Genomic DNA, 16,403 nt, shown 5'->3' with positions numbered 1-16,403 from the left:
CCTCCCTGGCGATTGACATATGCCACAGCCATGGAGTTGTCCAACTGGACACAAACAGGACGGTCCTGGAGAAGGCGCTCCCAAAGGAGGAGGCAAAGATAAATTGCCCGAAGTTTACCACCCAGCCGAAACTGGACAAGGTCTGAAGAGTGAGAAGGACTCTGATTGTGGTCCCTGGTTCGAGCCTTGACCAGGAGGTCGTCCAGGTAGGGGATCACCCCGGGCTCGCAGGATGGCGATCACCACCACCAGGACCTTGGTGAAGACCCTTGGGGCCGTGGCCAGGCAAAAAGGAAGGGCCACAAACTGAAAATGGCCCTCCGGAGCGGCGGAGATAGAACTGATGCACCGCAAAAATGGGGATGTGAAGGTAAGCGTCTTGGATAATCTAACGAGGAAAGTAACTCCCCTTGATCCATGGATGCCACCACAGAATGGAGTGACTCCATACGCAAATGACACAGGTGAGTAGGTGGTGGTTGAGGAGCTTCAGATCCAGGTCGGGCGGACAGAACCCCCTTTCTTGTGGACGATGAACAGGTTTGAATTGAACCCCGAAAAATGCTCCTTGTGAGAAACTCGGACGATCACTCCCTTAGCGAGAAGGGTCCGGAGCGTGACCCAAAAAGGGCGGGATTGAAAAAAGCGGTCCCTTGGAAGGGAATCAAACTCATTCCAATAGCCGTCGGAAACGACATCTCGGACCCAAAAGTCCTGCACGTGGGCAATCCATACGTCCCAGAACAGGGACAAACGACCTCCCACCTGAAAAGAATGTTCCCGTGGGGGTGTCACTTAAGGCGGAGGGAGTCTTACGGGTGCCCGACTTGGCCACAAAAAGGCCGGAACGGTTATCAGACTTCCAGGAGGGGTGAGACTTGAAGGAAGACACCGGTCTAGCTGCCCGACCCGAGCCAAAAGACCAAAAAGGCTAAAAGGAGGTCGACTGCCTGTGGGAATCGGTACGGCGAGACTTGTTCTGCGGTAATAAGGAGCTCTTACCTCAAGTAGCCTCGGAGATAATCTCATCCAGGCGTTTTCTGATGAGTCGGGTCCCAGAGAATAGAAGCTCAGTAAGAGATTTCTTGGAAGCGACATTGGCGTCCTAGGCCTTGAGCCACATGGAGCGACGAATCGCCACCAGGTTACTTGTGGCAAAAGCCGTACAACGGGCAGACTGGAAGGAAGCCTTGGGGAATTATACTCACCCTGTCCCAGAACCAACTTACCTACTTAAGTCTTCAGCAAGCTATTAGATACCTGCATCATGCCAGGCTGAGACAGCGAGATGAGCAGGGAAGGTAGGGGGACTTGGACCCAAGGTAAAACCCCAGGTTCTGGCCGCTGGCGAGAAGGGGGTTGACAGTGCATAACTCTATGCCTGTGCCCCTTCATTGCATATGGGGGAACAGGTAGTGCCATGCTCCTGAACCCCCACCTAAAAAGGAAATAAAAAGGAGATAAAAAGCTAAAATTATTTCCCTGAACTAAAAAATAAAAATGTAAAAGACCAGGTCTGGAGAACTCCAGACCTGTGTCTGCCTCCTACTGACACTAAGCTAAAACTGATAGCTCAGAGTCTGTAGGTGGGGTATATCCTGCTGGGAGGGGACAACTTTCTTTTTGTTGCCTAGTGTCAGCAGCATATACTCTGTGTCCCCCAATGGAGCTGAACGAGAAATGACATACAATTCTCTGACAGTAATGCAATAATGTCTAAGCACCTGACAACAATGCCGAACACATTTGTTTTACACAGAATTTCTAAAATTCTTGAGTGCGTGTTTGGAGAGGTGTGCACTTTTTGATTAAGGAGGGCATTTTGCAGGAAACACTTTGGCCGAGATTTCTCAATCTGTTGGAGACAAAAACTGGAGTGATTTTCCCATAACTAAACACAGCTCAACTTTCATTTGTTAACAAGCTGAGCTGCAATTGGTCTCTATGTTCAAATAAGACCATTTTTTGTCTCTAACCATAATTCTAACCAAAAGTTTTTACCTTTCTTTGCATCCTCGACAGATTCTTCCTCTTATCTTTGTAAGTCATCATCTTTTGCTTAGGAGTAATGTCTTCTACGTCTTTTTTCACTTCAACTTCTTTAATTCTTAGATGAAGCAAGATGTTAAGCACCTGGAATTAAAGAAAACATGAAAGCACACACACTTCTGATCTTGTCCACGGCAATATAAAGCACATAAGGAGCTACACAGCCAAGATCTGTACAGGTCCCTGCGTCATAACAAGCTCACATCCAGCATATTTGTCTGGCACATAGTCTCAACAACATATGTAACTGTGAGAAGCAATACGGCTTTTGCAGACAACTGATATCAAATAAATGCAACAGCTGCAGAACAAGCTTTACAGCATCAACATTAGTGGCATCAGTACAATAACATAGAATGTTTACATTCTTCTCTTACACAATGATTTTGGCATGATTACCATCAGCCACCCACTGCACTAACTGCGGCAATATTAGATTTTTTTTCTATATTAAAACTTATTTAACATTTTATTTAATTGTTTATGGGAAAGCTGGATGACATCCACCTTGGCTGTCATTATAACTTCAAATGATGTCGTCAGACTACTGGAAGCCATGCTAGACACGCTAGGACAATGTTCCTCAACCTGTGGCTACCTAGCTCTTGTATAACTACAACTTCATTTATGCCTGATGGAATAAGCTGGAGTATCACAGGTTGGGGAACACTGTACTCAGCAGGGATAATTCGACTCTAATCTGCCATTCAGGTATCTGGAAAAGCTGTTTAATAACCCATGTGGGTACTGCAATGTCAGCCCCATAGTTATCAATGTCTGGTTGCTAGTCAATTGCTGAATTGAGTTCTCAACAAATGAATGGAAGACAACTCATGGTGATTCTACGATATTAGGGGGATATGCAATACTTAATAATGAAGATGTCCAGCGCTTAAGGGTGCAAAACTTCTTCGGCTTTATTAAGTCATAAAAACATGCAGCATAGGGACAAGAACGCCGACGCGTTTCGGATCAGTGCGATCCTTAGTCATGGCCATGACTAAGGATCGCACTGATCCGAAACGCGTCGGCGTTCTTGTCCCTATGCTGCATGTTTTTATGACTTAATAAAGCCGAAGAAGTTTTGCACCCTTAAGCGTTGGACATCTTCATTATTTCCTGTTGATTCCATTCGGCCAGGTGCGCTGCTGGCCCGTCCGAGCGCAGGTGCGGGAGAGTGGAGCTGTCGAGATACTACACGGATATGCAATACTCATCCAGTAGAAATAGATATCTATATATGACAAAGAGTCTCCTAGGATTGAAAGCTGAACTAATTCATGCAGGCTAAAGTCAGCAACTGCCGAGCTGAGAAGTTTGTGACAAATCGAATCACTGTAACTTCGCTCATCTCAAGCACTTGCCTATAGGACCTTACCCCTTAGACCAGTGATTCCCAACCAGTGTGCCTCCAGCTGTTGCAAAACGTCAACTCCCAACATGCTGGGAGTTGTAGTTTTGTAACTGCTGGAGGCACACTGGTTGAAAAACACTGCCTTAGACATATATCGTACATGAAAATATGATTCACAGGAGTAAGGAGGGATTAAGTAATCTTCTGCCACCATTTACCTCTGGACGGACGCAGTAGTTTCTACTCTTCACCAGCCCGGATATTATCTTTACAGCTGCCAGAGATGCATGGCCCAATTTATCCTGCCTGAAAAGTTTCTTTACAGCTTCTGTACACAAATCAGCAATCTGCAATATGGAAACACAAGAAAGTTACCAATGTATATACCATTTCATGTCAACTTGTTGAAGAAGATCTGTCAGCTCCTATTGTGCCAATTTACCTGTAATCTAGCTCCTGCTGAATTTCTGACCGTTACTGCCCACTCCCAGAACATGTATATTCCACTTCTGCAACGTGTATCTAATCCCAGCCGCTCCAGCAACGTGTGTAGTTGTGATGATCACTTCTTACCAGCACTGTCATATGTGACACTGCTGGGAGGGAGCATTATCACAGCCCAGGCTGCTGCTGCACACAGGGGTCTGCAGGCATAGTCAGTGGGCACCTTGAATGCCAGTGCTGCTTAGGACTGCACAGAAGGAAAAGCTGCAAGGACTGAGTGTGGCAGCCTGGTCCTGGCAGATTTTCACTTCTAAAATTGCCTTGTGCAGTTTGCTGGAGTGTGCAGGACTAGTGGGACCCATAGGATATTGTGTGAGCGAGCACCCGCAATGGACTAAATACCATCTGCAACAGCAAGTATTTTACCAGGTCCCTTGGGATCTCAAAACCATTGCAGTCCCCAATCCTCCTGGATTTGTGTGCAACCACAATCGCTCGCGTTTTCAGCAGCGCACCACTGCAATCTTATGCAATGTAGCTACAAATGGCCTGTAGCCCGAGCAACAACCAGTGTTTTTGGTTTAAAAACAGGACCTGTGTGACAGAATGAGCAACATTTGAAGCAAACTTTATGTTGCTGCCTAGTAGATATATATGAGCAAAATAATAGCATCAAGTCAGTGTGCGCATGTTAGGCCATGTTCACATCTGTTTTGGAGGTTATTTAGCAGTCTTAGCAGGAATTGTTGATGAGTCTTGTTTTGGCTTCATCAGCTCTACTTCGTGGATATTATGTGGCAGTAACATATCAAAAAAATAATATAATAGATAGTGCCTAAGACTTAACTTTTATTATCGTGTCACTAAAAAACACCAAAGAAAAATGTGAGCCAATCACCTAGATAAAAAAAGCAGTAAACCTCTTGGCGTAAACCTCTTGGGGACACAGGGCGTACGCATACGCCCTGCGTCCCCGATACTTAAGGGCATACCTGTATGCATGGTCTGGTATAACGGGTTTAAACCCGGTGGGTCCCAATTGCTACGGGCAGCCAGGACCCACGGCTAATGCCGGGCACGGCCAATGCACGGCATTAACCCTTTAGACGCTGCGATTAAAGTTGATCGCAGCTTCTAAAACAAAAGTAAAAGAATCCCGACAAAATCGCATTGTCCTGATCAGCTTACCGGATGACGGGAGGGTCCTCACCTGCCTCTCCTTCGTCCGATCAGCGATCTACTGCTCCATGCCTGCGCAGCAGGCTAGAGCAGCAGATCGCCGGTTACACTGATCTGTGCTTTGCAATGGAAGAGCACTGATCAGTGTATGCAATCAGAAGATTGCATGTTGTGGGGGAAAAAAAAAAAATGTATGTAAGAATAAAAATAATCATATTTGGTACCAAAGCATGGATAAATGTCCAAACTATTAAAATATTAGGTTAGCTAGAGCACACGGTCGATGGCATACACGTAAAATATACCAAAGTCGAAAATTGTGAATTTTTGGTCACTTCATATACCATAAAAATATTAATAAAAAGTGATGAAAGTCCCATCAAAACAAAAATGGTACAGATAAAAACTACAGATGATGGCGAAAAAATTAACCCTCATATCGCCCCGAAAAATAAAAAAGTTATAGTGGTCATAAGATGCCGATTTTAAACATACTAATTTTGGTGCATGTATTTATAATTTTTTTAAGTATTAAAATTAAATAAAAACTATATAAATTGGGTATCCTTGTAACCATATGCACCTACAGAATAAAGATAAGGTGTCATTTTTAACAAACATTGCACTGCGTATAATTTTTTGGGGGTTCCGCCGCAGTTTCGCCAAAGTACAATTGGTGACGCAAAAAACAAGCCCTTATATGGGTCTGTAAGTGTAAAATTTAAAGGGTTAGGATTTTTTTGAAAGGAAGGAGGAAAAAGCAAAAATGCAAAAACGAAAATGTAATCCTTAAGGTGAAAATAGGCAATAGGAAATTAGAGTCCCTAAGGGGTTAATGTTATACACCTGAGCACGTAGTAGCCTGGGATTTATCAATATTAATGGATTACTGTATGCTTATTAGAGGACACAAATACACAAAAACCATGCCCTTGCCACGCCTTAGCCACAGATACCAGCAAAAATACAACACTCTGTTTGGTAAAATCGCTAGACACCATGCCAGAAACCCAATAAATTCCATTACAGTCAAACAGGCCATCGGGTGTCTGGCATTCAGCAGATTTGGCACAGGTTGAACAACAAAAAGCCTAAATGGAAAGATGCTCAAGAAAAGTTTCTTCTCATACTCCAAAAACAAGTACAAGGGTAAAGAAGAAAAAAAAACAAAAAACATTACAATATACAAAATCCATGCACATGTCGTAATGTAGGAGTCAAACCCCCGGCTTCACATGTTTCTTCTCGAGACCTATTCCTCTCTGCGCTATCAAATACCAAATGCTGGCACTCTGCTGCCCCCTAGCAGTGAACAGCATGACTCTCAGGTAACAAAGGAACTGTGGAAGATTTATGTGAAGGTTAAGCTGGAGCCTGACTTATCCATGAGTCAGGGCCTTCTCCGCCTACTATTTAATGTCTTGACAGCTACTCTGCAGTGTGTTAGCCTGAGAACATGCACTAAAGGCAGAGGTTTGGAGATAAGCCGTTCATAGTAAACAAGCTAGTGACTAGCAGAACACTAATAGGATAGACAGTCTACACATGGCAATAGTATAATAGCATGTACACCTTAAAAGGAAAACGGTCACCCGGATCACCCACACTAAACCCAATACACTGGGTTATAATGTGGGTGACCAGGAATCCAAAGAGGGGTCAACTACTATAATCGGTGCTGTGGTTCCCAAAATATTGTCTGGTGAAGTTCCCCTTCTGAATTCAGGGAGTTGTGGGCAGGAGGCGGGGCCCCGCTGCCTGGCCGCCCCTGCTTCTTTCCACTTTCTCAATCAGCCGTCCCCTTAGTTAGCATATTCATATTCTGCGACTCCACAATGACGTGAGTCGCATGTCACGTGACCATTGCGCTCTCTCGGTAAAGCACATGCGCCGGTAGTTTACATACAGCTCTCATGTCCTGAGCTCTAGCTGCTGAATGCTGAGCAGTCATGTGAGAGCTGTATGTAAACTTCCTGTGCTCTACCAACAGAGCGCAGCACTCACGTGACATGTGACTCTCGTCTGCCAATATTTCGGGAACCACAGCACCGATTATAGTAAGTGACCCCCTCTTTGGATACCCACATTATAACTCTGTGTATTAGGTTTAGTGTGGGTGATCAAGGCGACAGTTTTCCTTTAATCTTTATAAATGAACACTATTCCACCTTATACCATTTCTTCTGATAGAGAAAAGAGCGCCAGCATGACCTGATATAATGTTTTCCAAAAAGGGAGCCTTCAGCTGTTGCAAAACTACAACTCCCAGCATGCCTGGACAGCCAAAGGCTTTCCGGGCATGCTAGGAGTTGTAGCTTTGCAACAGCTGGAGGCTTGCAGCTTGGAAAACACTGAGCTAATATAGGGTACCAGACAATAGTGAGACATTTTAGTTGTCAGGTTGAATGCACTGTATACAAAAACCATACAAGCACAAAGGACTTAACCTGTTAGGGACCAAGGGGGTAAACTTACGCCCCTAGTCCCGCTCCCGTGATATAATGCGGGGTTACACGGTGACCCCGCATCATATCGCGGCGGGCCCGGCGTCATAGTGGAGTCGGGACCCGCCTCTAATAGCGCGCGGCACTGATCACGGTGCCGTGCACTATTAACCCTTTAGCCACGCGCTCAAAGTTAGCTCAGGGAGCTGTTCGGGATTGCCGCGGTATAATTGCGGCATCCCGAACAGCTGTAGCACAGGAGGAGGTCTTCTTATCTTCTCCTGTGCTGTGCGATCGCCGAATGAATGATTCAAGCCTGAGATCCAGGATTGAGCAATCAATCACCGAAAACACTGATTGATGCATTCCTATGGAGATGGATCAATCAGTGGTAAAGAACAGTACATGCAATGTTATATCCCCCTATAGGAGCTATAATATTGCATAAGAAAAGTGTAAAAAAATCATTAACCCTTTCAATTATCCCTTCCCCTAATAAAAGTTTGAATCACCCGGCATTTCCAAGAATAAAAAAAAACAGTGTAAATAAAAATAAACATATGTGGTATCGCCGCGTGCGGAAATGTCAGAGTTATAAAATATACCACTTTTTAACCTCTTAAGGACTCCGGGTTTTTACGTTTTTGCACTTTTGTTTTTTCCTCCTTACCTTCTAAAAATCCATATTATGGCTTATTTTTTGCGTCACCAATTCTACTTTCCAGTGACATCAGTCATTTTACCCAAAAATTCACAACGAAACGGAAAAAAAAATCATTGTGCGACAAAATCGAAGAAAAAACGCCATTTTGTAACTTTTGGGGGCTTCCGTTTCTACGCAGTGCATATTTCGGTAAAAATGACACCTTATCATTATTCTGTAGGTCCATACGGTTAAAATGATACCCTACTTATATAGATTTGATTTTGTCGCACTTCTGGAAAAAATCATAACTACATGCAGGAAAATTTATACGTTTAAAAATGTCCTCTTCTGACCCCTATAACTTTTTTATTTTTCCACGTACAGGGTGGTATGAGGGCTCATTTTTTTTGCGCCGTGATCGAAAGTTTTTAAGGGTACCATTTTTGTTTTGATCAGACTTTTTGATAACTTTTTAATGGTATAAAAAGTGACCAAAATACGCTTTTTTGGACTTTGGAATTTTTTTGCGCGTACGCCATTGACCGTGCGGTTTAATTAATGATATATTTTTATAGTTCGGACATTTAGGCACGCGGCGATACCACATATGTTTATTTTTTTTTTATTTACACTGTTTTATTTTTTTATGGGAAAAGGGGGGTGATTCAAACTTTTATTAGGGAAGGGGTTAAATGACCTTTATTACCACTTTTTTTTTGCGGTGTTATAGGTCCCATAGGGACCTATAACACTGCACACACTGATCTCCTATGCTGATCACTGGCGTGTATTAACACGCCTGTGATCAGCATTATCGGCGCTTGACTGCTCCTGCCTGGATCTCAGGCACGGAGCAATCATTCGTCGATCGGACACCGAGGAGGCAGGTAAGGGCCCTATCGGTGTCATGTAAGCTGTTCGGGACGCCGCGATTTCACCGCGGCGGTCTCGAACAGCCCGACTGACTAGCCGGGATACTTTCACTTTAGAAGCGGCGGTCAGCTTTGACCGCTGCTTCTAAAGGGTTAATACCGCACATTGCCGCGATCGGCGATGTGTGGTATTAGCTGCGGGTCCCGGCCGTTTATGAGCGCTGGGACTGACGCGATGTGATGCGGGGTCGCAGCGCGACCCCGCTTCATATCGCGGGAGCCGGCGCAGGAGGTAAATATACGTCCTGCGTCGTTAAGGGGTTAAACCGCACTTTCAATGGCGTACGTGCAAAGAAATTCCAAAGTCCAAAATAGCGTATTTTTGGTCACTTTTTATATCATGAAAAGATGAATAAAAAGCGATCAAAAAGTTCTATCAATGCAAAAATGGTACCGACAAAATCTTCAGATCACGGTGCAAAAAATGAGTCCTCATACCGCCCTGAACATGGAAAAATAAAAAAGTTATAGGGCTCAGAAAATGACAATTTTAAACGTATAAATTTTCCTGCATGTATTTATGATTTTTTTTCAGTAGTAATACAAAATCAAACCTATATAAGTAGGGTATCATTTTAACCGTATGGACCTAGAAAATAAAGAAAAGGTGTCATTTTTAACGAAAAATGTACTGCGTAGAAACGGAAGCCCCCAAAAGTTACAAAATGGCATTTTTTTTTCAATTTTGTCACACAATGATTTTTTTTCCCGTTTCGCCGTACATTTTTGGGTACAATGACTGATGTCATTACAAAGTAGAATTGGTGGCGCAAAAAATAAGCCATCATATGGATTTTTTGTTGCAAAATTGAAAGAGTTATGATTTTTTTAAAGGTAAGGAGGAAAAAACGAAAGTGCAAAAAACTAAAAACGCCTGGTCCTTAAGGGGTTAAAGAATCTCCACCATTAATGGAAGGATACTATGGCAACTTCCCTAAACTGACCAGGGAAAAATCATTGCCAGCACTACACCGCCACATAAGTCAGACAATAGCTGTATTAGTCACAAACAAACCTTTTTGCATTTATCATCAATGAGCGGTACAATGAGGACGATGAGGTTATTGTGGAAATTGAAGTGGGAAAGAGAGAGCATGAGCTCACATAGGCACATCACAGCCACCTCTGCCAGTCCTCTGTATGCTTCTAGTGATACTACTTCACTCTTTTTGGTTTTCATTTGCTTCCAATCTGTGCAACAAAAAAATTTATATTAGGCTGGGTTCACACCACGTTTTTGCAATACAGTTTTTTTTCAGGTTTTTGATAAAAAAAACTGATTCCTCAAAACCTGACTAAACTGTATCAAAACGTGTGTACAAAGTTTTATCTGTATACGGTTGAAAACTGTATACGGTTTGAAAAGTAATGTCTGGTCGCATCCGTTTTTTAAGAAAAAAAACGCATACGTTTTGAACTTTTCACTCCATTATGAATAAAGTTTCACTTGTTTGATTGAAATTCCAAGAAAAAAAACTGTGCAAAGTCAAAAACTGTATGGTAAAAACTGTATGGAACTGTACACAAATACAGTTCTGTACGGTTCCCATTGACTCCCATGTTTAAAACAAAATGTATACGGGTCAATACGGTTTTTCACCTGGACCAAAAACTACGTTTCGGTACGCAACCTTCGTCTGGGAGTCAAGGAAGGTTGCGTACTGAAACGTACATTGGAGTGGTGCTGTCCCAGTCTTTGCTAATTGCTGCTGTACTCTGGTATATCGTTATACTGATTTGTATCCCTGCAATGTTGTTTGTTTACATACACACTGCACTTTATTTGGCATGCAATATTTTTGCTCTCACTGTGAGATTTATACACGTTTTTTACATGCTGCTAAACACTTTGTGCTAATTTGTGTGCAAGATTATTGTACCATTTCTATCCCATTGTGGTGGACCCAGTAATATATACACTATATATACCCCAGCTTTTACTGCAGAGCCGGTGACACCACCTTTTAGCCTCGTTCCTCTTTGAAAAATAGCACTTTTAATCAATATTTTTTATGTACTTACATTCTACGGAATTAATAAAATGATATATGTTTTATAAGTGACTCCGTTTTCTCTTTCTTGTTATTTGCTATTTTAAGAACTGTCCAGAGTAGGAGCAAATCCTCATAGAAAACCTATCATGCTCCGGACAGTTCCTAAAATGGACAGAGGTGTCAGCAGAGAGCACTGTGGTCAGACTGAAAGGAAATTCAAAAAGAGAAGAACGTCCTGTGGCGCATATAGCGCTGAAAAGTACTGGAAGGATTAAGATTTTTAAATAGAAGTAATTTACATTTACACTCTCTGTTTAACGTTCTGGCATCACTTGATTAAACAAAATGTTTCTAGGGGAGTACCCCTTCAAAGGGGCTCTCAGTTTGATAATTTCTGTCAATATGTCTACTGGCATACGGATTAGAGATGAGCGAAGTTACAGTGATTAGATTCATCACAAACTTCTCGGCTCGGCAGTAGCTGACTTTAGCCTGGATAAACGAGTTCAGCTTTCAGGTGCTCCGGTGGGCTGGAGACTCTCTCCTAGGACTGTATCCACCTTTTCCAGCCCACCAGAGCACCTGAAAGCTGAACTAATTTATGCAGAGAAAAGTCATCAACTGCCGAGCCGAGAAGTTTGTGACGAACCGAATCACTGTAACTTCGCTCATCTCTAACACGGATGTCATATCTATATATCAGAGCAATAAGTCCACGCAACTGTTCTGTAGTAGGGGATACATGAAAGGCTCAGCAGGACTAAGCGATCCCGAAAGAATTCCCCTGCACTTTATCCCAACAAATGGCATAGAAGAAAAAGTCTACCACTGATAGAATCGCTATATTGAATTTGTCAGGACAAAGTTAAAATGGAGTATCACATATCTGAGTGCAGTGGGGTATGGCAGAGCAGGGAGCTGCTATAAAGCATTTTTCAATATTACAATGACTGTCAAGGTATGCCACACATCAGGAGTATGTTTGCCATACATTGGGTACCATACATTTTTCCTTGTGTACAGAGCCTTAAAGGGGTACTCCGCCCCTAGGCATCTTATCCCCTATCCAAAGGATAGGGGATAAGATGTCAGATTGCCGGGGTCCCTCTGCTGGGGACCTCCGGGATCTCCGCTGCGGCACCGCACTATCATTACTGCACAGAGTGAGTTTGCTCTATGCATAATAAAGGGCAATACAGGGGCCGGCCCCCCCCCCCCAATACCTGTCTATGGGAGGGGGCGTGGCAGCCTTGTATTGAGGGGGCGGGCCGTGAAGTCACGATGCTCCGGCCCCGTATCGCCCAGAGTGAACTTGCTCCGTGCAGTAATGATAGCGGGGTGCCGCAGCGGAGATCCCGGGGCTCCCCAGCAGCAGCACCCCGGTGATCGGACATCTTATCCCCTATCCTTTGGATAGGGGATGAGATGTCTAAGGGGGAGTACCCTTTTAAGCGGTGTGAACAGAGCCTAAAGCATATGCTAAGAAAATGGTTTACATACAGTAAATAACATAGTAGATAATATTACCTTTTATTGTTTGCTCCAGGTTTTCCAGATAAAACTTGTACTGACTGACCAGACCTTCTTCAAATTCTCTGATCTTCTGAGTTTCTTTCTTGACCTTTTTTTTAAGTTAAATTCAAATATAAAAGATGTAAAAACTTAATACATTCAAATGAATAAAAAGCAACTGGTGTGTTTACAAAAAAGGCAGCTACAAAACACGTATAGTTCATGAGAGATCACGAGCCATTTTTCATTGTTGGGGGGAGCATAACGGAGGACTCCAAATGATCCTATAGAACCCTATTCAAGTCTGGCAGAGGTCACTGCAGTTTAGTCATTTTCTTCCCCGACAGTAGTGAACATAGTATTATCTGGTGAATAATGTGGGAGAAAAGCACTTAACATCAGGAGGACCACTTCTCTATAAGATTGTCTACTGATGCCTAACATCTGTCATTTGTTTTCTATAAATATCTGCATATCTTCACAGCAGGAAAGGTTCCTGAATTATTTCGTAAATTTTTTTTGCTTAGGACACAAACTTCATGCAACGATACCTACTGGTGAGCCAAAAAGGCAAAATGGTTGAATGGACCCAACATCATGTCAAAAACATTTACTTTTATCATACAGTCATCCATGTGCAACCATTAGTGAACGGTAACCTTCCCTCCTCCAGTGCTGGAATATTCTTATTTTGTCAATTAGACCATTATTGTGCAATTAAATTGAAGCAGCTTGTGATACATCAACATAAAACACGGAAATGGTTTGTTGGGTACAAAGCCTGAGTTTGCCAACTTCTAATGGTAACTCCCTACTTAGTTGCTGGCCTATTGGAAACTGCTCTTAGGGTGCGTTCACACTGCGGAATCTCTGCTCGCTGAATTCCGCGAGCGGAGATTCTGCCTGGCGGCCGCCGCCAGTGGTGCTTTGGCGCTAGGGCCGCGGGGCACTGAGCCGTCACCATTGACGGCTATGTAGTGCTCGCGGAATCCACGCAAAGAATGAACATGTTCTTTCATTGCGCGGAACAATTTCAAATTCCGCAGTGTGAACTGGTCTCGCGGAGACCCATTCACACTAATGTTAAGTTCACACCGCGAAAATTCCGTAGTGTCAACGCACCCTTATTCTTGCCCTGCTATTATGTCACATCGCTTCCTATACTTTAGATGAACTTGATGGATATACCGTATTATTTTCTTCAACTGTTAAAACTGTGTCATTTTGAAGGTGAGGCGCTATCAAGAAGTAATAACCAAAACTGGTTCTAATATTAGGTTGGTCACAAAATCACAGAAAAAGGCAAATGATCTCAAAGAACACAGTACACCTAATCATGTCAGGCAGAATACAAAAGGGAGTGCTTCAATAAGCGAGGCATATGAAGGGCAGATATGTTTAATTCCATTTATTAAACATCCAGTCGTCATTCCTAGTGATGTAATTGTTGAAGATTTTTAATGCAGAATTCCACTTTCTCATTTTGATTTATTGGGGGACACAGCATTATGGGTATAGGCCCTTGGCACTAAGAGGCGACAACAGAGTAGAAAAAAAGGTTTTGGCTCTGCCCAGGCAGGCTATACCCCTCCTACCTAAGGCTGCATTCACACCACGTTTTTGCTATACAGTTCCTGTTTGCATTTTCAATTTGAAAACCATACGGTACCAGTCTTTTCCCGTACCCAAAACTGTAGCCTACCATGTTTTTTTGTCTGGGTGGAAAACCGTATATGGTTCCTTTAACATGAGAACAGTATGTGCGTACGGTACCATCCAGCTTGCACAATACAGTTTTTGAGTTTGCACATGCGCAGTGCACACCGAAAATTCCAACACCTTCTACGACTTCCTTTCTGGGAGCCGAACTTTATTCAGAATGGACTAAATAATTAAACATCATTTTTCAAACCATATACGGGTTTCAACCGTACATAGGTTAACATTTTTACACAGTTTTGATACAGTTCAGTCCGGTTTTAAGGAATCCATTTTTTCATCAAAAACCTGATACGGGAACTGTATTGCAAAAATGTGGTGTGAATGCAGCCGAACTAGGCTAAGCAGTTTGTATAAAAGCAGTAGGAAACTAAAATAATGCCCAACAGCTTGAACAGTCGGAGAAAAAGAACATAGAACAATGCAACATAAAAAAAAAACAGGTTCAGAGCAAACCAAAATAGGGTGGGAGTTATGTCCCCCAATGAATCCAATGAGAAAGGGATTTTACGGCAAGTACAAAAATAAAATTTTGTTGTGGAATGCATTGGGGGACACCCCAGAATAAGTAATGTGTAGGTGGGTGACCTGCATAGGAAGGACAGACAGAAAACATGAACATGGAGTCCTAGCACATTTAGGGTGTCAGCCCATGCTGACAAACCCCCTAACACCTGCTGAACAGGTCATGTCTGCCTCCTACAGACACTAGGCTAAAACTGGATAGCCTAGTATAGGTAGGAGAGGTATAGCCTTCCTGGGAAAAGCAAACACCTTTTTTTCTACACAGTGTTGCCTCCTAGTGGCAAGTGTCTATACACATGGTGCGGTGTCTCCATAAGAAAGACACATAAGAAATCAGCTGTACAGTACAATGCAACTTAAAAAGTCAAAATGCAATTTTCTTGCTGCAAAATAGAAATATTTATAGATTTTTAGACCATGCTATGAATTTTAAGATAAGTAATATAGACTGGGGAGATATATCAAAATCCGTGCAGAGTTGACCAGTTGCCCATAGCAACCAATCAGATTTCGTCTCATTTTTAAAAAGACCTGAAAAATGAAAGAAGCAATTTGATTGGTTGCTATGGGCAACTGCACCACTCTTCATCAACACAGGTTTTGATAAATCTCCCCCTATATTTGTGCCAGATTTTTTTTTTTTGGGGGGGGGGGGGGGGGGAATATTACTCTCTGCAATGTAATGGTGAAATCCGAATTCAACTCTGAAAATAAATCTGGACATGTCTGTAGTGGAATTTGCCTACCACATGTGAACCCATGGCCATATGGCTGGTACAGCCTGCCCTTTCTTATCCATTTTTAATAACTAAAGTGTTGGCTTACTCTAGCAGCCTTCTCTTCTTCTGTTAGGGGGCGAATCTTGTAGGAAGGGGAGATATCCTTGAATATTTCCATTAACGAAATCAGGACAAGCTTCCGGACTGTTACCGCCACTGTAGAGTCCTGTTCCATCAACATGGCACGTAGCTCCTTCAGTTTCCTAATCTATTGAGGTAAAGGCATATCATTAATGAAGAATAATGCAGCACTTGATAATAACCATATTGTACTATGTGAATTATCCATGAACCGATTTGATGGAAAGAAATTTATGTAAAAGTTTTTTACAATTTTTTTTTTTTCTATAAGGGGAAATAAATCAGAACACTCATATCTCCTACAAAAGATCCTTACAGACTCCAGTCCAGGTGGTCAGACCCCCCATATATTACACGTTCCTATCCCTTTTACCAGTCTGAGGTCTGTTTTGCTGATTCAGAGCTCAAAATTCAATTTTCTCCAGCAATTTTAACTAATATGCCCAGGCTTTGTACAGTGGTCCCTCAACATACGATGGTAATCCGTTCCAAACGAACCATCCTTTGTTGAAACCATCGTATGTTGAGGGATCCGTGCAATGTAAAGTATAGGATGCTATACTCACCTGTCCCCGCCGCTCAGGACCCATCACCGCTCGTCACCGCTGCCCTGGATGTCGCCCTCCATTGCTGTCGTCGCGTCCCCGGGGTGTCCCCGATGCTCCGGACGTCTCTGCTTCCCGAGGATCCTCGCTCTCCGTCGCCGCCATCACGTCACTACGCACGCCGCTCCTATTGGATGACG

General features: G+C 43.0%; 1 protein-coding gene across 1 annotated transcript in view; it reads right to left on the bottom strand.

Annotated features, from left to right (window-relative positions):
• The window catches only part of NOC3L (NOC3 like DNA replication regulator), an 80,973-nt gene that overhangs the window by 53,804 nt on the left and 10,766 nt on the right, over positions 1-16,403 (bottom strand). Inside the window, exons 7-11 of the mRNA XM_056530234.1 lie at positions 15,624-15,785; positions 12,570-12,663; positions 10,064-10,239; positions 3,622-3,750; positions 2,002-2,133 (exon numbers count right to left, since the gene is read on the bottom strand). Coding sequence (XP_056386209.1) covers positions 2,002-2,133; positions 3,622-3,750; positions 10,064-10,239; positions 12,570-12,663; positions 15,624-15,785 — 693 coding nt within the window. The remainder of the gene's footprint in view (positions 1-2,001; positions 2,134-3,621; positions 3,751-10,063; positions 10,240-12,569; positions 12,664-15,623; positions 15,786-16,403) is intronic.

This window comes from Hyla sarda, chromosome 7 (genome assembly GCF_029499605.1).
Source record: "Hyla sarda isolate aHylSar1 chromosome 7, aHylSar1.hap1, whole genome shotgun sequence".
Taxonomy (NCBI): Eukaryota; Metazoa; Chordata; class Amphibia; order Anura; family Hylidae; genus Hyla; species Hyla sarda.
The sequence above is the reverse complement of the archived record's forward strand: the minus strand, read 5'-3'. Positions and strand labels throughout refer to the sequence as shown.